Raw genomic sequence first — 25,491 nt, 5'->3', positions numbered from 1 at the left:
AATTTTAGGCTTTAGAAAATAAGGTTTAATGAGGACTAAACGAAGGCATCTTCTGAGGAATTGAGTATAGGGAAAAATAAATTTAAGGTTGACAGAAACATATCAAGTATTCTGTAATACGAAACTACGGAAATGTATTGTAAAGAAAATATCCTAATATAGTGTAGCGAGCACGAGCGTATTGTGTGCGATTGAGCATACGTGTGTGTGAGCGGTTTATCGATTCGCCGACTAGCCGCGGGCGCCTTTCTTCATGTGCGCCGTATCCGTAAACGTGTGTGTCGTACCTGCGTTACGGGAAAGCAATTAAACAGTTCGAAGAAAACGAAACTTTTCCGGACGGCTCGAGAATGTTCCCGAAAAGAAGCAAGGGAGTATTTAAAGGAAGAGACGATCGCCGGAGTTGAGGAGAAATAAATNGATATTTTTAATGGTGAATAATAAGAAATATTTATACGAAAATTCATTCAAAATTTACTGGTCAAAGCACTGGTGCGTAAAGCCAAAGGGTTCGATTCTAGGTGGGGGTCTGACAATAGCAACAAAAATTTTCCCTCAGTAATCTGAGGTAGTTTGTAGTGGACAGAAAATTGAAAATGCATTTTCACATTAATATTTTAATCGAAAAAAGTTCCTTTCATTGAAACGCTATTCATTTCTGCAATAATCTTAAAGAGTCTATTTCGAAGAACAAACGATCGAGCTAAGTCCTTGACGAAAATCGTCTTCGGGCACGAGACCAGAAAATAAAAAGTTTCTGAGTTAAGGATCAAATTATCGCACTATTTTCAGCCTATCTAATGTAAAACTGATAGGATACTCAATCGATTATCTGTCCAGATCTAAAAAGAGGAGCACGTTACGGTGATGCTGGTAACTGTCTTTAAGATCAAGTGCATTTTTGAAATAAATGTGTGTTTTTCGACTAAATTTTAATCGAGCAAAAAGCTAGTAATAAAAAAAAAAATCAACAAATTTTACGGTTGTAACATAAATTCTCATTTCGTATTTGTACCTACTGGTAAAATGTCAGTTTCCTTTTGCAAATAATAAATTTTCAACATTCGTCACAATCAATTTATCGCGGGTCACGGTGCGCCGCGTATTCGTAGAAAACAATAAACTCAAAGTGGTGCTAATACTCCTTCACCAAACAAGCTAATAACGATTTAATTTCGCCAAGCGGAATAACTATAATTGAAAATAGCTCCGTAGGGAACAACAACTGGAAACGAATAATTACAACTTACACAAGCAATCGCATCAACTGAGCCACAAATTACCGTAGTCTCGTAATCGGAGATGCAGGTATCATTTTACGGACGAATTGAAAAATAAAAAATACAACGAAACGAACAATAAAAGTGCAAGTTAACATGCTGTCTTCGAGCGCACGCAATTGAACAATGAATTTTATTTGAATATTATGATTAGTTTTTTTTAAGTGAAACATTAAGCCAACTTGAAATTGAAATACTTTGTAGGCGAAGATAAAACGATACAGAGGGGGTGGGGGAACCTCAATATTAAGTATTAGGTCAATCAGAAACCAGTTAATTTTCAATGATTTGTCACGTTAGCCTGTTATCTTCGTCNTTAGTAATATTTATTTATTTATTTTTATGATTTTTCTGCAAAATTTTGTAGATTCTGATTTGAACAAATATGACAACTGTACTTGTCTATGTTCGAAAGCAAAACGCATGTTCAGGGACTCCCCAAAATAACTGATAATGCTCACTCGCTTTTATGATTAAGTTAAAAGGATTTTAAGAGAATATGAAGATACCAATGTTTACGTGAACGTAGGGGCGGGGGTAAGAACTTTACTTACTTTTGATGACAAGAGGTTTAAGTTACTATAACTTTTGTGCTTTTTTCCATATTATACAAAATTTGTAACTTACAACAATATAATTGATTTCAATTCGAAATGTGTTAATTTACCATATTTAACAGAAACAAATGTAAAATTAAGCATGTGCATTTACAAAGGTCTCACATAACTTACTTCATTTACATACATAATTCAGAATAGCAAACGGATTTATTTTGATGATTTACCTCAGGATTTATGAAGAATTGTAAAGGTTTCGGTTCGTTAATTGAATTTTAAAAATAGATTCCATTGCCTTTGACACATCCCGAGCTGATTTAGTTTTCAAAGGGTAAGCCCACACAAATTTTGAAAAACAATTGATAACTACTAATATATACTTGTAACCTTAAACATATTATACCATCACGATCGTGATCGTCAGTATTTTATTGTGGCTAGGGGCATATGTATTCTTTCCATACCTTTGCAATGTTTTAATGTTTCGATAATAATTCTACATCATTTTGCTGATGACATTTATGAAATTTAATATGATAAATGTGAATAGTATATAAAAAAGTGTCTTGCTTATAATACAAAGGCGAAATCTATAGTCCACCAGACTATTCATGTTTCTACTTTTTGGAATGTTTTCCCACAATTATTTTTTACGATTTCAGCCTTTGTAATCATTATTCTGCAACGGCCTTCGTCCCTATCATAAAGTGAACCGTTAGGGTTTGACAATTCGATTTCCACCTTTTACTATTTTTATATTTAGAGCAAGATTTTTAACAACACAAAATCTTGCTATTTTTACGAACCTAGACGATAGTGCTTGTTACATGATACAAATATTAAAAATTGGTACAAATACTCACAAATTGCGGCATCTAATATTACTGCGAGACGGACCCTTTGCCCTCCTCACAGGCTACGCCACTGCCTCAGTTGAATCTTCTAGCGGATCATGAAAAACTATACTAAAGATCCTTTATTGCAATTAAACTCTTGTTTCTTATTCTTCTTCTTCTTGGAAGAAGGGCTAGTTAGAGACATGTTAGAAGCAGAAACAGGAGCTAAGAGGAGGAGAGGTAGACGTAGATTAGTTTACTGTTCACAAATAGGTTTAGGGAAATGCGAAGATTAGCTCCGGATACGAAAGAGTGGAAAGATGCGTGTCCAGCCAGTTGCAGGAATGATGAGCTAATGATTTTATGTTGATGATCTTGTCGAAGCAAATAAAGATCAATAAAAATCTCGACCATTTAGTAAAATGAAACTGTTAGTCGTGTAAATCTTGTGCTGTCCGAAGAAGAATGATGTATTAAAGCTCAATCTGTCTCGTAATAATAAAGGAATAGTTACATATACCTATCGAGCAAGTAATCCTTATCCAGAACTTAGGTCGTTGTGGGGTTTGTCACGGCATATTTCGTGCTAATGTATATGAAGTCATTATGGGGTTGGGGCACCATTACTTACTACTTGTTTGACACGAGAGCATGTCGATATGGTTGCTATGCTGCGCGGCGCCTGCCGCCAGGACAACGTTCGCGATATGAAAGCCCAACAGGGATAAATTTCCACTTCTTGTAGACTTAATTGAAGACAGTTAGAATGTAGATAGGGGCGCCTGAAGACCCAACTACTTTGAAAAGGGAAAATCAAAATGCTGTTTGTTGAACTTTCGTATGTGCTAATTTTGTTGTTTTAAGTTGCTTCCAATTCCAGGGGCGGCTTTAGCCATTGGAAGGTTCCGGGCGGGTAAATTTTTGCGAGGCCCTCGTCTTTGTGAAAAAAATTAGAAGAAGTGGCTGATTTTAGATATCTAGGAAGTCAGATAAGTCAGGATGGAAGGAGTAGTAGGGATATAAAGTAGTGGATAGGGTAGGGTCGTGTCGCCTTTAATAAAAAGAAGTCACTTCTATGCTGGCGAACGGTGAATTTAGAAATTCGCAAAAGGTTGTTAAAGGTGTATGTTTGGAACACGGCGTTGTACGGGTGCGAAACATGGACAGTAGGCGCGGCGGAAAAGAATAGGTTAGAAGCGTTCGAAATGTGGTGTTATAGGTGGATGATGAGGATAACGTGGGTAAAAAAGGAGTTAAGAGGGGTAAAGGTGGACCTAGATTAGATTACTGTTCGCAAATAGTTAAGGATGTGGGCTGTACTAGTTTTAGGTCAGGATAGGAAAGAGGTGGAGGTACGTGTCCAAACAGTCTTAGGACTGACGACCTTATTATGATGATGATGACTTGAAAAATGCAAAGTGATTCATAAATAAGTTTACAATTTTAAAACTGTTTATCGAAAATTATAAAAAATTGATAAAGACAAAGNTGACACGAGAGCATGTCGATATGGTTGCTATGCTGCGCGGCGCCTGCCGCCAGGACAACGTTCGCGATATGAAAGCCCAACAGGGATAAATTTCCACTTCTTGTAGACTTAATTGAAGACAGTTAGAATGTAGATAGGGGCGCCTGAAGACCCAACTACTCTGAAAAAGGAAAATCAAAATGCTATTCATTAAACTCTGTTATGTGCTAATTTTGTAAAGTTCCTTCCAATTCCAGGGGCGGCCTTAGCCATTGGAAGGTTCCGGGCGGGTAAATTTTTGCGAGGCTCTCGTCTTTGTGGAATTAATGTTAATGATGATACTTGAAAAAATTAGAAGAAGTGGCTGATTTTAGATACCTAGGAAGTCAGATAAGTCAGGATGGAAGGAGGAGTAGAGGTATAAAAGCAGAGGATAGCGCAGGGTCGAGTCGCCTTTAATAAAAAGAAGTCACTTCTATGCTGGCGAACGGTTAATTTAGAAATTCGAAAAAGGTTGTTAAAGGTGTATGTTTGGTTGTACGGGTGCGAAACATGGACGGTGGGCGCGGCTGGAAAAGAAAAGGTTAGAAGCGTTCGAAATGTGGTGTTATAGGTGGATGATGAGGATAACGTGGGTAAAAAAGGAGTTAAGAGGGGTAAAGGTGGACCTAGATTAGATTACTGTTCGCAAATAGTTAAGGATGTGGGCTGTACTAGTTTTAGGTCAGGATAGGAAAGAGGTGGAGGTACGTGTCCAAACAGTCTTAGGACTGACGACCTTATTATGATGATGATGACTTGAAAAATGCAAAGTGATTCATAAATAAGTTTACAATTTTAAAACTGTTTATCGAAAATTACAAAAAATTGATAAAGACAAAGATAGCAAATTTGCGGCTTCTTTTAAGACTATTAAGAAATTCAAATAAACATTAGTGGTATGTACTATTACTACCTAATATTTTTCTAATTAGATTGTTGCGCGAGGCCCCTTCAAGAGCGAGGCCCCGGGCGGTTGCCCTGTTCGCCACCCCCAAAGGCCGCCCCTGTAAAATTCCAAGAAACAATCTTCAAAACTAACTGCTGATGTTGTATTTTGATGACATCCGATACGTTGACACGCCTCGTCGTTATATTTATGTATTATTTGCATAGATAAAGCATGCTAATGTTAATTACATACTGACTAAGACAAAGACATTAATAAAAGTGCGTCAAACATGGACACGCGCGTCCTTTTACACATCCATCAATATTTATATGTGTGCGTGCTAGTGTGTGCCGGTATTTGTGATGCGTTTGTAATAGTTAGGTAGTTGTATGTACGTATGTACCTATGTATGCATGCATGCATGCATCTGTCAGTCCAAGTCCAGATGTCTAATAAATGTGCATTTTATTTGGTCTTTCGCGTCTTGTAATGCTGTGACCTGATGCTCGTTTGAACGGTAGCCTTTTTGTTGGTCTTTTATTGAATGAAAGAGCGCCGTGGGTGGCGGTTTGTGAGATATAGATGTATGTGTGTATATTTGTCAACTTTCTTGACGCGTCCATTGAATTATGTTGTGAGTTGTTCGCTAGTTTCGGCGTTAATTTCCCTAACAAACGAACGTCATAAAAAATTAGGTCAACTCAAAGGTGTCTTTGCAATTTGCATAAGTGCGAAGAGAGAATGTTCCCTGGGAACACACCTAATACCAAAACAGCGTTAGCAATAATAATACAAAGTTATAATTCTAAACAGAAGTAGAAATTGCTGGGAAATCATTTTCCGGGTTTAATAGCCATCATCTTGAAATTCTCCGTCTGGATGTGAGTAACGCAGAAGGACTATGACCACTGACAATATCTTCGAGGATTCCTGCTACTGTTGACTGCTCCAATTGGAAATTAGTTCAGAGAACCCGGATTATGATCAAATGCGGATCAGATTTTCCGTAATACGGGCATCTGATTAGTTTCTGATCAGAGTACAGTACTCCATTCTTTCATCTGGTCATCCGATCAGAAATTGATCAGCGCACAGTACTCTATCTGCTGATCCAACCATCTGATCAGAAATTCATCATAGTAGAGTATCCTATCCTTTAATCCAGTCATCTGACAAATTTCTTATCACAAACTAATGCTACAAATTTTATTACGGTTTCGGTACAATCTTTAAATAAAGATTGTATCCGATGTTCTGAACTGGATCATAATACAGAACTTTTATTTTTACCTGATTTATTCTGTATGCAATATTGTTCGTCAAACAGACGGATCCGTCATGGATCTTAGAAACAGATCCGACATGAATTTTTCAAATGGATGCTATGTTGATCATATATGGCGTGACGATTTTCCATCATACCCGGATCAGAAAGTTTGATTTATTTCTGATCAATCTTCAGGCAATTCTGATCCGCATCGGATCCAATCCACTAACTAATTTCCAGTCGGGATGATACGCAAGTGCATTTCATTATGAGAAGCTTGAATCAGGCACGAAAAATAATTTCCTTACATAGCTTAACCAATTTTGGATGTATCAATTAATGGTTTTTGGATTTTTCGTTTACTAGTGCTATGAGAGTTTCATTGTATAAAAAAATGTATTTTGAAGGCTGTACCTTTTTTATTGCATGGAGTTAAAAAAATGACTTGAAGTTTTAATGTTAATTTCATGCCTATAGTCAGTCGTTAGAAAAATGTTGTAACGAATAGACTGATAAATAAAAGATCCTGTAAGGATAAAAGTTTCCTTTTCCTCATTTTAAGATATGCGGAACAGCGAAACCCTAAAACCTTGTGGTAGAGAAGACTAAAATATCTTCTTCATTCCCTGGTATGAATGCCGAAATTGGTTTACCGTATATGTGATAATAATATCGTATAATGTTTTCATAGAGATGATTTTGTACCAATTGTGTATGTATCTGAAATAGTGGCTTTGTGAACACTTTGATTCTTGCGGGTTATGTACTTACACAATAATGCTAAGAAAATAAAAGTGTCTTGTAGTGTGGTTTCTTGAAAGGACGACGTCCTACTTAGTATTCAAAAAGACGATGGTAAAGAAATGTTTTATATGCACATTGTGTACAAGATGATTAAGTGTTTAAGTAGGAGTAATGTTTATTTAGTCCACACGTTGTATTCCTTTTTCAAAAGGACCTCCTAGTAACAATATAATTCATGCGACCAAGAAAACGACCGAAACTTTGGAGTGGGACGAAAATCGTTTGCAGACAACACAATCGCGGACTTTATGGTGCCTCTAAAAAATCGGTTTATCCCCTTATTTATACGTTTTTTATCTTCACATTTCGCTTAGCATTAATGACATTATACCATGATGTATTCGAGGACTTTTATAAGAGAATCGAGTTATTTTGAAGATTTTTAAGGTCCTTCAAAAGGAAAAAACAAAGCTCTTGTTTCTGCTACAACTGTTAATGTTAAATTTTATTTGACCTAGCGATCAACCATATTGACCCAAGATAGAATTCTATAATATTAAATAGGTACTGCAAAAATTGTAGGTTTGTTGCCCCGAATTTGTTTTATTTTCTGGGTATTGTGACCAATAGTTACCGGGACTACAAAACCTAATTTTTCTCATTTTTATGTATGGGATTTTCAGAGAAATGCGCTATAAAAATAAGCCTTTTCTCTCAGATTTTGAAGGGGTTGTTAGAATTTAATAAGAATGTTGTAAAGATGATTCTAGGTCTCATAAAATGTTTGGCATTTGGGTTTATTATTGATAAACATTTAATGGTGCAAAAGCCCCTGTCTTTATAATGACATAGGAAGTGTTCTGTATGGCAACTGTAGGTATTTATGTGGGGTCATTTAGCGGCGCCGTGACTTTTTAAAGTTAAATTTTGAAAGGTCCAATTTCCGTTAATTTAAACATTGATGAGAAAGTTGTGTAGGTGAATAATTTCGATTTCACGATTTCGTTATACTTTTTCATCGGGTTCACGCATGCAGAAGCGTTCGGTTTGAAATTTCGATTTGCGATATAGAAAGGATATAATGGGATGGCGAATTAGGTAATTGAACGTAATTTTTGAAACGATTTCGCTGAATTGAGCGGGATGAATGTAAAAAGCGGATTTAATTAGCGAAAATGTGGTGCAATAAAAAACACTAATTAACTTTTTGCTTGTCAACTTATATATCCACCCAGGAGGAGATGAATTTAGAGCAAGATACGTATCGCCTGAACGAATGTATTTGTGCGAAGATTAAAATTAAGAAATTTAATGGCCAGTTCCAGGGCATATTTATCAAAGTAATTTACAGGAGGACGTTAGCTTTCATATGGTTCATTCGTTCTGTCTCTTTCATGCTCTCCCAAGTGGCCGTTTAATTTTCTTCCGTCCTTCTTCCACGTTCCTCGGTTACTCTTGAAGTGAAGTCACAAATAGTTCGTTGATGAAGACATCTCAGTCGCGGCAGCTTCGTGTGTGGTATTATCGTAAACCTAGGTCCCGTATAGTCTGTCTACGAACAGCATGGTCTCTTTGTTCCTTCCCAGCGCTCTTCGCACGATAAAACACGAAAGAACGAGACGGAAAGGGGTCCACAGCCAGCCAGATTTACATACCTTAAAATAACAGACCGACACGGTCCGTTTTGATCCTAATGAACAGTAGTCCACTTTAAAAGATTGCTTGCTTTTGAAAATGAACGCGAGAGATAGACGGGGGGGGGGTCGGAGGGGGTCCTCGCTTTGTAACGTCCAAGCTATTTGTAATAAGGACAAAAAAAATGACCGTGAACACACTTTCGAATAGAATCACGAGAACTAAACGAACATTCGTCAAAGGTCAATTTTTATTCATATGCAGCTAATGGTTTCTCGTTTATTACATTCGGAAACAAATTCATTCGAAAATATTTATACCTTTACAATAAAAATGTAGACGTTTAGTGTGGTCGCTAATCCGGTAATGTAGGTGATTTTTTTTTTTGAACAACGATTATTTTGTAAATCAAGGTTATGTAGTCATCATAAAACTTTAAACCTTAGCAAATTTCAAAAATTTAACACTTGTGCAAATAAGGATTTATATCATCATGTAATACTAGTATATATTATCGTAAAATGATAAATCTTAAAGTAAGAAAGGTCCTGGAACAAAACACTTTTTTATTCTTTTTGATGTAAGGGATCTGTGTGATTTTTTAATTTCAAAAGAAATTTATTGTCGTTAAAGTATAATAAATATACTTAAAAATGTAGGGAAGAGACAGAAGAGCGATACTTACTTTCCATTATCGGTATTTAGGAAGTCAGATAAGTCAGGACGGAAGGAGTAGTAAGGATATAAAGCAGAGGATAGCGCAGGGTCGTGTCGCCTTTAATAAAAAGAAGTCACTTCTATAGTCGCAAATGGTTAAAAAAAAATCGAAAAGTATTGTTGAAGGTGTGTGTCTGGAACGCGGCGCTGTACGGGTGCGAAACCTGAACGGTGGGCGCGGTAAAAAAGAAAAGGTTAGAATCGTTCGAAATTTGATAAGGATACCGTGTATAGAGAAGGTTAGAAATGAAGAGATATTAGAAAGAATAAGAGAACAGAGGACTCTATGGAAGTCAATAAGAAATAGGCGAGATAGGTTAGTAGGACACCTTCTCAGGCATGAAGGACTAGTCAGAGACATATTAGAAGCAGAAACAGGAGCCAAAAGGAGTATAGATAAACCTAGATGAGATTACTGTTCACAAATAGTTAAGGATGTGGGTTGTTCTAGTTTAGGGAAATGCGAAGTTTAGCTCAGGATAGGAAAGAGTGGAGGTACGTGTCAAACCAGTCTTAGGACTGACGACCTTATGATGATGAAAGTATAACAATTCGAAACTTTAAACAACCCCTATAGTAAAGACAACACAAGTTGGTACCTTCAAAGAGCCCTTCCACCATTACGACTACTTACTTTTCATTTAGGGGTTGTATCTAATACAAACCTATTTACACTGATATTATTTGAGAAATAAGTTACTTGATTGTCTTTGTAATACTCCGATAAAAAAAGAGAGTTTTACAGTTTTGAAGTTTGGACATTTTGTCGATGCCATTATTTTTTGTTGGATTAGAAAAGTGTTATTTGCAGAATAATTCTGGGCTATACAAGATGAAAATAGTTATTTTTCATTTTTTTGAATTCGGAGACTTTTTAGATTTTGTTAATTGTCAGAGAACAATTGAGTAGTTTTAATTCCAATTAAAAAGTTGAGTTTTATTCAGAGTAAATCTGACTCTGAATAGATTTCTTATAATTGCTTCATCTTAAAGAGATAAATACCTGCTGCTGGGAAGATTAAGAACGTTAATCAGCCGTATGTGGGTATGTTCAATAATTATTTTTTACAATTACTTGCGATTAGTGGGAATTTAGACCATATTATATCATGTTTCCTTATTTCGTATGCAGTCCTGCATTTTTGGTATTTTACAACTTCTGTTCAGTTTTTCTACTAGAAAATAGTTCCGTGAATATTAAAAGGTAGATCGTGCTGGCGCGTTTGAGAATCAGGTGGTCCTTGATATTGACTACTTAATAAGTGATATTATGACGTATGGGCGGTTCTCGCTAAGCCATTTATCGATCCTTCGTTTCGGTTCAAAACGAATAGCCGTCAATCAAATTCTTCAGCTGTTTGTTCCACTGTCTCACTACAGTTCCTTTTGCGTTTATACAATTAGCGGAAAATTACTAATTAGTTTTAATGGGTCTTAATTGTGGTCGTTATATACCAGCGTTCATTTGGGTCGCATTCTGATAGTGGACATACGAACAAACGGAAAATGCTAAGCCATTCTACATCATAAACGTATACGAAAAAATTACAAATTTGTAACAATTTTAGAAGATACAGAGAGCATCAGAATTTACTAGTACACACATTATATATATATTTGTCTATGTTTTTGTCGTGTTTATAATCAATTATCGCTAAAATCTGTAGGCTCTTTTAAATCAGAGCAAAAGCAACATTTACACTTATAATGAGAAATTTAATCAATATTTTATACAAAACTATTTTATTCCTATAACTTATCATTTTATATCGTTGTAAAGAGCCAAGCTAAGGGTTATTAAAATAAAATAAATAAAACAGGGGTAGGCTCAATGTTGTATATATTTATATTTTACTGCTATAACTTTTGACATCTCAATTTGGGGAGTCCCCCCGAGTGAGGTCATGCACATACGCTTGATACCCTTATCATGGATCCTTGCTTTATAATGATTTTGTAGAAAAAGTTTATTTTATGTATCACTACCCTGTCGACTCCACAAAGTGTTCTCCAAAGCAAAAGATTATTTTGTCAATTTGTGCAGTCACCACCCTTATAAAGATGATGCGGTCTCTCCCTGGAACTCTTTTAAAGCTTTTTTTTTCCCGTAGTATTCGTAAGCAGTGTCTTAGAATCAGCCCTAGGACACTTGATCTAGTTCTATCTCGGAGCTTAAATAAATGGGGCTTCGTCTTACAAAGCACACACAGAGTTCGGGGACTCAGAAAAGTATTTATTTACAGGTGAAGATGTATGATATGATCTTTATTAAATTCTGGCTGACAGGTCTACAATGGCCTGAAAAATTAGCCGGTGAATTTGAGTGTGAGCAAACCTGGGATCATTTTACACTCCGTTCGGAGATCAATTTCTCTAAATAAATGTAGGCGCAAAACCCGAGAGAGATTGCACCGGCGATTATAACATAATTAAATTTTGATTTAAACTGATTTTAAATCGAAATATTTGTTATAAGAAAATTCTGAACTTTTTATGGTGCACAGATCAAAGGGAAGAAAAAGAAGGGAACGAACGAATATAAAGATAGGAGACGAAAAATTAGAAGAAGTGGCTGATTTTAGATATCTAGGAAGTCAGATAAGTCAGGACGGAAGGAGCAGTAGGGATATAAAGCAGAGGATAGCGCAGGGTCGTGTTGCCTTTAATAAAAAGAAGTCATTTCTATGCTCGCGAACGGTTAATTTAGAAATTCAAAAAAGATTGTTAAAGGTGTATGTTTGGAGCGCGGCATTGTACGGGTGCGAAACATGGACAGTGGGAGCGGCGGAAAAGAAATGGTTAGAAGCCTTCGAAAGGTTGTGTTATAGGCGAATGATGAGGATAACATGGGCAGAAAAGGTTAGAAATGACGAGGTATTAGAAAGAATAGGAGAACAGATGACTCTATGGAGGTCAATAAAAAATTGGCGAGGTAGGTTGGTAGGACACTTTCTCATACATGAAGGTCTAGTCAGAGACATATTAGAGGCAGAAACAAGAGTTAGGAGGGGTAGAGGTAGACCTAGGTTAGATTACTGTTCGCAAATAGTTAAGTATGTGGGTTGTTCTAGTTTTAGGAAAATGCTACGTTTAGCTCAGGATAGGAAAGAGTGCAGATACGTGTCTTAGGACTGACGACCTTATGATGATGACAGATCAAACATGAAAATCTATCACAGTTCTTTTAAATTACACAAGGATAAAAGAAAAAAGTATAGGGGTAGCAACCTCTTAAATAAGATCATCAAATCTACATAAGGGGGATGTAATAAATTTTTTTCCTTTCTTACTGTATATTATAATAAAAAGTAAATATTATTTAATTGGTGGTAGTCTACTTAAGATCGCATGTGCATTTCTTGAAAATTTAGGCGTCCATGAATACACAAAAGGTGCCAGCTAAACCATGGCAGTGGTCGGGTTGTTGAAGGTATCATGTAGCTGCCAAAAAAGAGGGTAAAAATAGTTACCTTTTTTTCAAACACTTCACTCACACATGTTCTGAAGATCAACAGCATCTTCGGCTACAAACAAGATTCAGATGATTGAGACGTCTCTTCTTTCTTACTTCAAAGAAACGAAACATCCCTACAGGGAGGCATTCCATTACCAATAAAATTTGATCTTGTTTCAATTAGTAAGACTTTGCAATACCTAAGTGATTAGAATTTGCAATAACTTCCTACAGTAACATTAATGTTCGGCTTCTGAGATTGCGAACGATAAAATTTGGGCATAGACACAAGACTAATTATGATTCCTCAACAGCTTTTAATATATTTTTATAAAAAACACAAAAAAAATATTTTATTTTGTCCCCGATAGTTGTTTCTCTAACACAGTGACTTTTTGAAGTGGAGCGTTACACTAAAATACTTAGTAATAGGTACATTTAAAAAAAACAAAATGTGAAAATTTTATTTAATTGCAGTGGATTTCGGGTATAATGACGACGAAGGGATCACTGTAATTTCGTTATTATATCCGGAAGTCGTAACAGACGAAAGTAAAAAGCTACAGACTCGTATGTACAGTTTTCACCATTTTTCTATTTTGAAACGATTAAAATAAGAAAGCTGTTTGTGTCGTTGGTGGCGGTTCCTGACTGCTGTATCTGCATGGGATTACCTATTAGGGATTTGTTACAAATGATTGATTAAAAACAGTCGCTTCACCCGAACTCGGCGTTACATCCGAAATCGCTATAGCCACATGAATTTTATACTAAAGTGTGCTTTAAATTCAAAAGACTCGCTATAGCAAAATAGTCGCTATAACCAAGGTCGTTATAAACGAAATCCACTATATTTTTATGAAGTTATGAATTTTCGCCGTGTAAACGCCTATTCCATCATGTATTCTTATACATTTATCTAGAACAAGCCTTTTTTATCATATCGTGTTTTGTTACGAAGAAAACAAACCAAAAACTTTTGAATCTTCGTCCTATTATTTACTGTTGCTTTCAAATTCTCCATAAGGACCTTAATGCATTATGTTAACTGAATTTACCAATGGTACTTAATAGTATGCTAACGAGATGTTGTAACCCAGAAACCCAGCAGCTATATGTAGGAATGTATTTAATTATCGATTGACATCTGTTCGTCTGTTTGATGGAGAGTGGTTCAGTTGCCGTTACATCGGGTGATAAGAGCCCTATTATCTGCCGGCTCCTTTGAAAGGGAATAATCAGATTCCGATCATGCCCGGCGCTTTTTCGGCTTAATCTTTTCAATTAAAAATTTCGAAATCGCTTCATCTATCTCCGCTAGTCGTATTTTATTTAAATTTGCCAAATTAAGCTGCCCATTCGGACCGAACTAACGAAAAAATGTAAAGGGACCGGCGCTTCTACTTCTTTTCCGTTTCTTCCTCTGTCCGATTCTTCTTTACTACCGTAACATTCGTTTCGTCCTTGTCTTTTAAACGCGAAAAGCACAGGAGGACGTTATAAAACGGGCCTTAACGTAACGTAACCGAAAGAGGTATGCAGTTTACACATAAAGGAGGTCCACGGCAAATTAATGCGCTTTACATCCTTAATTGGTGGTCGAACTTCGCGAGCTGTGTGGCCCGCTCTCGTCTTCCTCGCTCTAACGTCCGATTATGTGACCGCGTCTCTGTCGGTCTCGCGGGTAGTCTGCCGCGCTCTCTATCTTAGACACAACCGTGGACAAATATTAGATAAACGGCGACTTAATGGGGCCTTTTTGTTTAAACATGAGCTTTAATGATCCGGTCCGTTCCTCTTGTCCTTTTTCTTTTTTTTTTTGGTCTTTTGTTGACAGGGAAACCTTAATTTTAGGCCGTCGCTTATTCCGGATCATTACCTATAGGTACCAGTCAACAAGGCTTCATTTCCGAAACTGAAATTTGGATTAATTGTCCAATTGGAAACGCTTTGATACATTTAAAAAATGAATTACATTTTCCTTAATTCGTCTTTTTCATACGCGAAATTTTTTAAAATTACCATAAGCATCTATAAATCGGTTTAATTTAAATTAATTATTATTGTTTAGTGTCTTTTGGTGGATATTATTTAAATACCAAAAAAACACTAATAATAACAAATAACAATTTATAATAACCAGAACAAAACGGAAACACCAGTAACAAAAAGGCACAAGAAGTGAAACATACAACAAGAACAAAGTAATAGAAAGAACAAGATAAGACAACAATAGTAACAATAACAAAGATAACAACAATACAACAGAGTAGATAAAGGCACTTACGAATGGTGGTGATAGCGGTAGACGAGAGACTGTCTTGAGATAAGAAATTTTCGAGTATTTATAGGATAGGGTTGTTAGTAATTTTGATAGAATGTTCTAGAAGGAAAAGTAGTGAGAGAGAGGGTGAAGACACTAGTTTCTAGGAATACACAGAATTAGATAGTACAGAATTCAAGAGAAAGCAATTAAGGGTAAAACCAGATATTAGTATGGGAGTGCATGCAGGTATGGTTGAAGTTGGATTTCCAGGTAAAAGTGATTGAAAGAACAATAGAGTTTAGACTGAAAGGAAATATTACTTGAAATGAAATATTAATTGAAATGAAATAAAATTAGAAAAAATATTTACACACACACACAAAAAAAACAATAAGTGTTATTTCGCCACAATTGCATTAATTTAAATTATTTATAATCAGCTCCATACAGAAATCATTGAACATGTCATATGTTTACACGTAGTTGAGAGTTTGACGGTACATTTTACAAGGTAAACGAACAGACAGACATACGAGTGGTTCTATAAGGGTTCCGCTTTTCATTCGGACGTACGGAACCCTAAAAAGGCACTAGATTCGGAAGAAAGAAGGAGAATAATAATTACTTATAGGAATGCCGTTCTAAAAAATGAGAAAACTAAATTAAGTAAAAATCTAACACCCTCTCATACATTACTCAATCTTCTGATCAAGGGTCATCATCATTCATGGCAATAAATTGGTATTAAAATACATTATTAAAGGTACCCGACCGCTTGGGAGTTCCAGTTAAATAGACAGCGTTGTAGACTAGATAAAAGCATGAGGACAATGTTTCCGCGCCCTAAAAACATAAACGTAGACACAGTGGAGCTAATTTGCATGAAAGCGGTTAATCAGAGAGGCGATTAGAGAGTGCATGTTTCAAAGAAAGTCCGTTAAATCATCGTAAACTGCTCGGCAAGGTCTATTAGTCGTTTTAATTGGCAACGGAGGCTAACAAAACATTAATTTCTGACGGTCATTTCATGAAATACCATTTTCAAAAATAGCTGCCCGCTCTCTACCACCACCCAGCACCACCTCTACCTATACTTAACTCAATTAAGTTTTTACGCAGCCTTAATGCGATTATAATCGTTTCTCTCTCGTCGCTAAAAAGGCGAACCATTTCATGGTCCATGATTAAACATTAATTGATACATACAAAATGTATCATAGATACACATAATATACATACCTAAATATTACGTATGTAACGTTACATTAACATCATGTACACTACACAGATACATTAATCAAACGTTGATTATATTCATAAGTACCTATGCTCAAGGACTACGGTTCATATGGCATATTTTTGTCCTGCGGTCGTGGAGTCAACAATTTCTTTTACATTTAAAATGGTTTTGGTACGTTTTAATTAAATTCCGCATTTTATTATAATTATAAAGCTAGAATATATTCTTTCAACTAATTAATAGTTGTTGACAGCAGGTACGTCCCATATTAATAATAAACAATTTTTTTTTTAATTTATTTAATAGTTAACTCTAAAAGTCATTTAAAGTAGGATTTTACGTATGAGATAATTTGTCAGCGGGTCTATGGGTTATTAATAGGGTTCTCAATACTACATTATTCCTTTTTGGTGGTTGTTTTTTTTTGTATTTGTACGCTTAAATTTGCACATGATATAGCAGTATTAGCATCTATCAAACATAGCTTTATATAAAATGGAAGCGGTACTAAACGATCAGTACTGTATGAAAATAAATAAAAGTAAAACTAAAATACTAGTATGCAAGAGAAGAAAAAGTAGGGAAAGAACGAATATGAATATAGGAGACGAAAAATGAGAAGTGGCTGATTTTAGATATCTAGGAAGTCAAGACGGAAGGAGTAGTAGGGATATAAAGCAGAGGATAGCGCAGGGTCGTGTGGCCTTTAATAAAAAGAAGTCACTTCTATGCTCGCGAACGGTTAATTTAGAAATTCGAAAAAGGTTGTTAAAGGTGTATGTTTGGAGCACAGCGTTGTACGGGTGCGAAACATGGACAGTGAGCGTAGCGGAAAAGAAAAGGTTATAAGCCTTCGAAATGTGGTGTTATAGGCGAATGATGAGGATAACGTGGGTAGAAAAGGTTAGAAATGAAGAGGTATTAGAAAGAATAGGAGAACCGAGGTCAATAAAAAATAGGCGAGATAGGCTGGTAGGTCACCTTCTCAGTTATGTAGGTCTAGTCAGATATATATTAGAGGCAGACACAGGAGTTAGGAGGGGTAGAGGTAGACCTAGGTTAGATAACTGTTCGCAAATAGTAAAGAATGTGGGTTATTCTAGTTTTAGGGAAATGCGAAGATTAGCTCAGGATATGAAAGCGTGGAGGTACGTGTCTAACCAGTTTTAGGACTGACGAACTTATGATGATGATGATGATGATGATGAGGGATGTAAGTTAAAATATGGTGAAGATAAAAGAACGTTTTTTGCGAATGAAAATGTGATAAAACGTCATGTTGAATTCAAGAAAACGTTTGGAAGGTATTGTTGTAAATTGTTAGAGATAGAAGATAATTTTGTTGAAGATGTTTTCGGTAGTTAGAAGAATGTAGTTTTTCGGTTTGTTTGAGGTCGATAAAGCGGGAGACTATGTTTACGAGGCGGCCACCCAGCAAGCTGTCAGGCTGTATTACAGTCCAGAAAAGATCATAGGGATGTTACGGGTTTAATATGTGCTTTACTCAATTTATTTGGCATCTGCGCTCACTAAGATAATTAAAAGTCATATTAAAGAAGAATTATCGGGCTTGTTAATGCGCCAACTGCGATGTCGAGCTACCAAAATATGCAAACGTCTCGTTTCGCTTTCAGAATCGCAATCTCAACAACAACTACCCGATAAATTTGTCTTGAAACGGTTTTTTTTACGAATTTCGATTTATTTGTACAGACTCCCGGCTGACGTGGACTTGTCAAAACAGAACAGTTCGTTTATGTAATAAAACAAGGGGCTTATTTAATGATGTACTACAGTATATCGAAATGGAAAGGCATCTAATATACCTAACAAAATTATCACAACAGAATTTATTATACACTATAGCTGCTGCCGAAGACTTCGTCTTCCTCATCCGTGTACAATTTAATTATATCGCAAAACCCTATTTTACATCGCTATAGGAGTTTCATTTTGAAAAGGGAACGCATTTTTCATTCCCTTGAAGGTCCAAATGTAAGTACAGTGTATGGAAGCGATTAGAATATCTGTTTCGCGATTTTAGGGGTGGTACATTTAGAACCAAGTCCATAGTGGATGAAACAAGAAACCTCTGTGCAAAAGTTTGAACCTTCTACTTACTTTTAGCAGTTGAACATTGATGTATCAATTAATAGATATTGTTTTTTAATTTTCTTCATTCTAACACCTATTCTTCTTGAATCAATAAATGAAGCTTTAGGATGCAGTCAGTTATTCAAATGACTTGAATAAAGGCAAAGGATTTAATTAAGTATAATGTTTTTTTGTCTTACATTGAAGGGGGTTATAATTTGTACCTACCCTTAAAACGCGCAACATTTTTTAATGTAAAGGTGAACACCTACTAAATAGTTTGTTTCAATAATAATTAAAAGAGCTTGACAAATACGTATTATATTCATAGCCGTTCGAAGGCGTTTCTAATGCCAAGAGAAGAGGGTGCATCAACAACGGGGGCGGAAAAATAAGCGCGCAACCCTTACCGTACTCGAACGTCGAAAGTTGCTGCCACCGTCGGCGAGACGGCAGCAAGCCGTTAAATGAATGTAGTACAAGCAGTACGGTGACACTTTCAATATTGCCACCCCTTAAGTGAGTTGATAAAACAACTCTGCGGATGCCGTAACGACGACGGGGGTGTTTTCAATTACCCCATGGAACAAACCAGGACGGCTGTTTGTTCCCGATAACAACCGAAACGATCCCAAGCTATCCGGTAGGATTTAATAAAGGGATGTCGAGACGCGGGCTTGGAATTTTCGCTTTTACAATTGACTCCTCGCAATGGGCACACGATAAAAAGAACAAAGTTATTGAAAACTTGAGTTATTACTTTGTAAAGTGCGTTGAACGTCGACGCTGTTCGAAACATATTAGCTGAGATTTATAGATGTGAATTTGACAAAAAATACAGAAATATTAATCACACTACCTCAAATTAATGAGGGAAAAATTGTTGCTGTTGTCACACCCCCGCCGGGAATCGAACCCGGTACCTTTGGCTTTACGCACCAATGTTTTGACCACTAAACTACGAGAGGTGACAACAGCAACAATTTTTCCCTAAAAATTTGAGGTAGCGTGTAGTGGGTAAAAAATTCAAAAAATTAATTTTCAGATTAATATTTCATATTAAACTAAATCTGACCACTAAAACTAAAAACAGCTAATGCAACTATCAGCAATCTGTCGAAGCCGCAAGGTGGCATGCATAAACCTCCCACAACTCACTTCTAAAAGTTGTCTAAATTGTATGTGTGTTTAAAAAATACAGAGATATAATAAATGGGCGATTTTAAAGTAAAAAAGCTGATGGACGATTTGTGATCATGTACCATATCAAATGATACAAAATAAAAGAAAAACGGTATTCTGTTTGACGTGTGATTAACAATTAATTGAATGTAAATAAATGGACGTAATAGGCATTCCATCACATAGCAATGTATATGTAGGTGTGTCGAAGGGTGAATCTTTGGCTTGACTTTTTCCTTTGAGACTGTTTGTATTTTACCGGAATGATGCTTATTGTTGTATATTGGCTATAAACCGTTGTGTCGGTGGAGTCATTTCGTGGTTCCGATTGTATAACATTTTCAAACCACATTGGAAGAAAGTTCACGTAAGTGAATTGAATTGGGTCTTCATTCTTCGGGCCTATTCTTTAGGATTCCATTGTTAATTAACCTAATTATCAATGGCGTTTCAAATAGCGCATTGTTTTCATCGATTTAATATCATGTGATTTAAGATTTGATCAGAAACCAATGATGAGGTATCTCACATGACAAATCGCCTATTTATTTTAACTTGATTTTTGGGTTCCAGTGCATAATGTAATACATATTTTTTATTGATAAGTGTAATACTGTAGATGTAGGTTATTAAAACGAATATTTTGAAGCATGGGATAATTTTTTTTTCTAATAACTAAAGTATTTAGACATTGAATTGATGTTGTCCTGATTCGGGACTACATACCGTCGTCGGTTGGAGTTGCTGCTTAACGTTCTTTAGCTGGAAAGCTTTCCATTTCCCATGTTCCAACCGACGACGGCCTGTAGACCCGAATCAGAACAGGGTCAGTTCATCAACTGGCCACGAAAGAAGATAACATCTCCTCGATAAACATTTCGTTTTTGCTGTTTAAAACTGTTTATCATTTGGATCTAACGCAAATTTTCATCTTACTCGATTTAATTTGCAATTTCTTTAATTTGTTAGCTAATTTTGTTTTGTGTTTGTGCCAGCTTGATAATTTCACTAATTTTATTTTTCTTTTGTTTTAGGACGAAGTAAGTATAACGAATACATGCCAGAGATTACTGCATCTATGAAATAAGTGAGAATACCCTTTGATTTGTTTATTTTTTGTTGGAATGTTTGCAGATTTTGTATACAAAGTCTAGCCTTTACATTACATTTTATTTCTGTTTATGCTTAATATGCGTGAAAAATTCAGCAATTTATGTTTATCATTTATATTTTCTATTTCACCCTCTCTTAATTCAAAATATATACAAATGAGAGGCTGATGAAGATTTTGTAAGGTGTTTCGTTTTGGTGCAAAATCGACACCAACATTTCGCCTCTTATTGTGAGTCTTTTTCAAGGTAGGTTAGAGAAAAATACTCATCAGGTTCTGATTTCTACATATCTCTTGATTATTTAGAAATACATGCGACATAGTTGTGGATCGAGTTCTATTAGGAATGGCATTTAGAGAACGTCTTTCGAGAACATGAATAAATGCACCAAGACCACTGCGTATTCCACCATAACTAGATCATCTGAAAAGGAAACTGAAAGTTATTTCAATCGCATTCTTTTTATAATTAGTAGTCATTAAAGACAGCCTTATTTTTCTAATTGATGTTAACAATTATCTACCAAGGTCCAGATCTTTGGTAGCTGACCGCATTGGTCACGACTTCTTCTGGCTAGAATTCTTACTATAGTTGAGACGTTCAAAACTGTCAGTATGGCAAACTGAATCAAATAAATTCATTGATTCAGTGATTACTTTAATTCGCAATATTTCTAATTTTCGAATTATTTAATTGTTATTTTATACTGCAACATATTGAGGCTTACAGAATTGTAATCAGTCGTGATAGCTGACAACAAAATTCGTCAATTTGAAATTGCCTGTCGAGGATAGCGAATCCACTAATCCTAATCTCTTTTGCACCTATTACCTATAGGTATATCTAAGTTCTCTGACGTTGAATGTGCTTTAACTTGGTTGCCGGTGACAGTTTTATTGCTTCATTGTAGAACAATAACGTAGACCGAAGAGCAATTAGCATTCCCGCTGTCACTCCGGGAGATTTCCATCCCCAGACTAAGAGATTCGATCTGGAGGAATAGAGATAGAGTTCACACGTCGCGTCGGGTCGCTCGGTTCAACATTTAAATATTACTCAAGAAAGCGTTCATTACATTTCCGGTTCATTTTCATTTAAAATATAGTACAAATAAATGCATTTTAACATATATATATATACCTAGAAAAAATATCGGCATGGAAAAATTAGCTGAAATGTCAGAATTTTAATGACAATGATGAAATATAGCAGTATTAGCATCTAGCAAGGAGGATAACTTTAAATAAAATGGAAGCGGTTTTTTTGACAAAACAGTACTGTATGAAAATAAATAAAAGTAAAACAAAAATACTGGTATGCAAAGGAAGAAAAAGTAGGGAAAAAGCGAATGTAAAGATAGGACACGAAAATTAGTAGAAGTGGCTGATTTTAGGTATGCAGGATTTCAAATAAGTCAGGACAGAAGGAGTGGTAGGGATATAAAGCAAAGAATAGCTCAGGGTCGAGTCGAGAAGTTAACTATCTCGAAATGTTTCTTTCAGCGAACGATTTCTCCTAAGAGAACTCAATCTTAATTGAATACTCCCAAATGTAGAGGCTGGATTTTATCAATTGAACATGTAGTCGAAGAATTTGCCTGCTACTCCATAACACTGGTGTAAGTGTGAGTGGTGTAAGTAAAACAAAAATACTGGTATACAAGAGAAAAAAAGTAAGTAGGGAAAGAGTGAATATAGGAGACGAAAAATTAAATAGAGGATAACGCAGGGTCGAGTTGCCTTCAATAAAAAGAAGTCACTTCCATGCTCGCAAATGGTACATGGATGGTGGACGCGGCGGAAAAGCAAAGGTTAGAAGCGTTTGAAATGTGGTGTTACAGCCGAATGATGAGGATACCGTGGATAGAGAAGGTTAAAAATGAAGAGGTATTAGAAAGAATGGGAGAATAGGGGACTCTATGGAAGTCAATAATAAATAGGCGAGATAGGTTGGTAGTACACCTTCTCAAGCATGAAGGTCTAGTCAGAGACGTATTAGAGGTAGAAACGTGAGCTAGGAGGGGTAGAGGTAGACCTAGATTATATTATTGTTCGCAAATAGTTAAGGATGTGAGTTGTTCTAATTTTAGGGAAATGCGAAGATTAGCTCAGAATAGGAAAGAGTGGAGGTGCGTGTCCAACCAGTCTTAAGACTGACGACCTTATGATTGATTATGATGATGATCAGATTTGTTTTAATTAAGAAATCTTTCAAATGAAATGATCATGCAGGTATATACTTGCAGTTTATTAACTGAAATACTGATTCTGTTAGGAAATGTCTTCGTACGTAATTTTTTGTGCCAATTATTTCTGAACATATGTTCGTTTTCTTAAATCGGAAACGGATATACGTACGTAATATGGTAGCAGTGATGAATGAATTAAGAGAAACAAGTTGGATGAAAATGGCCGCCTTTTCCTTATAAAGGTTTTCATTCGACTTTTTTGCGACCCACACCGTATAGCCATGCAATTCCTTGTTTATTTCAGTTGCTACCAATATATTATAGCTCCGGAAAATAATGCGGTTAATATTGAAAAAAAAAAAAAAATAAAAAGAAGCTACCGAGTATACCCGACGGCTTCACGAACGTATCAACGTCCGGCAAAGACATAAACTTTCTGTAATAACAAATTTAGAAAATAATTAAATAGAAAAATTATTATAGATACTTACATATATTGTATTCAATTCTTAATTAAAAAGATGAAACTCTGTTTCTAATTAGAGGCATCGGTATGGTGTATACCCATGGGTGTTCCTGTACGTGTTGGTACAAATGGGAGATCATTCTTTGAGATATAAAACGCGGTTTGCTTAACAGACCGCGAAGCTACTATTTATGACATGTTTTGAACATGCTTTTCATGTTAAAACGTTGTGTTTTATGTTCGTAAATATATACATACATGTATGTATAAAACAAATAATACTACGTACACACAACAGTAAGTAACGTTTGGAGAAATAAATTAAAATATTAAACAGAGTATAATAATCCCAGTGTTTTGCAGGCTTAATTTAACTGAAATTTAAATGCAAATGTAGACACTTTACTGTTGTTTTGATTTAAATTTGAATACTGCTTACCAGATATAAATATGTTGTAATTAAAAAAAATTATTTAGAATTAATTTAAGTACGAAATTAGTATTACACAGTATTAGTGCTGACTAGAATTTTGAGGGGGGTGCAAGTACGTCCCTAAGTGGGTAGCTCACTACCTTTTGTGCGCCTTATGAGCTTGCCCCCTTGGGCAAGGAAGGGGCATATAACGCCTTGCCGCATTTCCGCATCATCTGGAATGCCGCATAAGGCTCCCGCGGGAAAAATTTTTGGAAAAAAGAGCTTTATCATTAACGAACAAAAAATACAAAATTGAATATTAGTTTAATGATTTCGAAGGAAAGCAATTGCTATATATAAACGTTTTGTGATGAATTAGAAATCGATGGTTTTTGTAAAATGCTTTAGACTGAGCTGCCCAATACCTAGAGCCTTCATGGACGAAGTCTGAATTTCGAATGCTTTTGAAATAAAAACTTTTACAGCGACGTAGGTGGTGAAAGTATTAGTTATTATTTTAAAGCTAGGCAATAACGAAAGTTAAAATAATTGACAGTTTTTAATTTTAATTGAATGCGTTGAAATCCTTGGACGTGAGGGTAAGTCAGAGAGCTATTTGTTATATTTATGGCTTAGATCGACGGATACTTAAGCGAAGCGATATCGCACAATTCGCAGATATCAAAGGGCGTCGCGTAAGTCGCGTCGCCGTCTGTGGCGTCGCGTTAGTAGTCGCTATTGGGTCCAAACTTAAACGAGAGTTCCACTGCTCAGTATTCACGGACGGTGCTTGATAAATGATCTCTCCGCTGACTAATTCACCGTGGTCCATTTCTTGCACGTATTCCCGTCATCTCCGATGTATACACATACATTTGGTCCGTAGCAGGCTTGTGCTTTCTAACTAAGTTAGCGTTAAGTAATAGCCGTGACTTGCGAGAAATGAAAGCCCTTTGTGGCGTAAGTTTGATGCCGAGTAAGCTGGCGTTTGATGCATCAGAATTCGCACACTTTGCCGCGAACTTCGAGACCCTTCCGAACTTGGAGCGGATTACGCGCCAACCTCTTGTGCCAATTTGTGTTTTTTACTAGTCTCCAAGTTTTCGATGACTTTGGAACACGCTTAAACTAACATGAACAATAGATTTTGTGTCTTTGACTATAATTATTAATAATTACACACTTTGTAACTTAGAAATTCAAAAAAGTTTGTTAAAGGTGTATTTTTAGAGCACGGCGCTGTACGGATGCGAAACATGGACAGTGGGCGCGGCAGAAAAGAAAAGATTAGAAGCTTTCGAAATGTGGTGTTATAGGCGAATGATGAGGATACCGTGGGTAGAAAAGGTTAGAAATGAAGAAGTATTAGAAAGAATAGGAGAATAGAGGACTCTATGGAAGTCAATAAGAAATAGGCAGACATAAAAGTCAAGTCATATTAGAGGCAGAAACAGGAGTTAGAAGAGGTAGAGATAGACCTAGGTTAGATTACTGTTCACAAATAGTTAAGGATGTGGGTTGTTCTAGTTTTAGGAAAATGCGAAGATTAGCTTAGGATAGGAAAGAGTGGAGGTACGTGTCCAACCAGTCTTAGGACTGACGACCTTATGATGATGATGATGAAATTTCAAACGTTTGT

The 25,491-nt window shown here is 36.0% G+C and overlaps 1 protein-coding gene across 1 annotated transcript in view; it reads left to right on the top strand.

Annotated features, from left to right (window-relative positions):
- The window catches only part of LOC108732416 (homeobox protein invected), a 57,604-nt gene that overhangs the window by 30,176 nt on the left and 1,937 nt on the right, over nt 1-25,491 (top strand). The window contains exon 2 of the mRNA XM_018463207.2: nt 20,706-20,711. Coding sequence (XP_018318709.1) covers nt 20,706-20,711 — 6 coding nt within the window. The remainder of the gene's footprint in view (nt 1-20,705; nt 20,712-25,491) is intronic.

The sequence above is a fragment of the Agrilus planipennis genome, unplaced genomic scaffold, assembly GCF_000699045.2.
Source record: "Agrilus planipennis isolate EAB-ADULT unplaced genomic scaffold, Apla_2.0 scaffold73, whole genome shotgun sequence".
NCBI classification, from domain to species: Eukaryota; Metazoa; Arthropoda; class Insecta; order Coleoptera; family Buprestidae; genus Agrilus; species Agrilus planipennis.
Note: the sequence above shows the minus strand (reverse complement) of the source record. Positions and strands in the feature narration are given on the sequence as shown.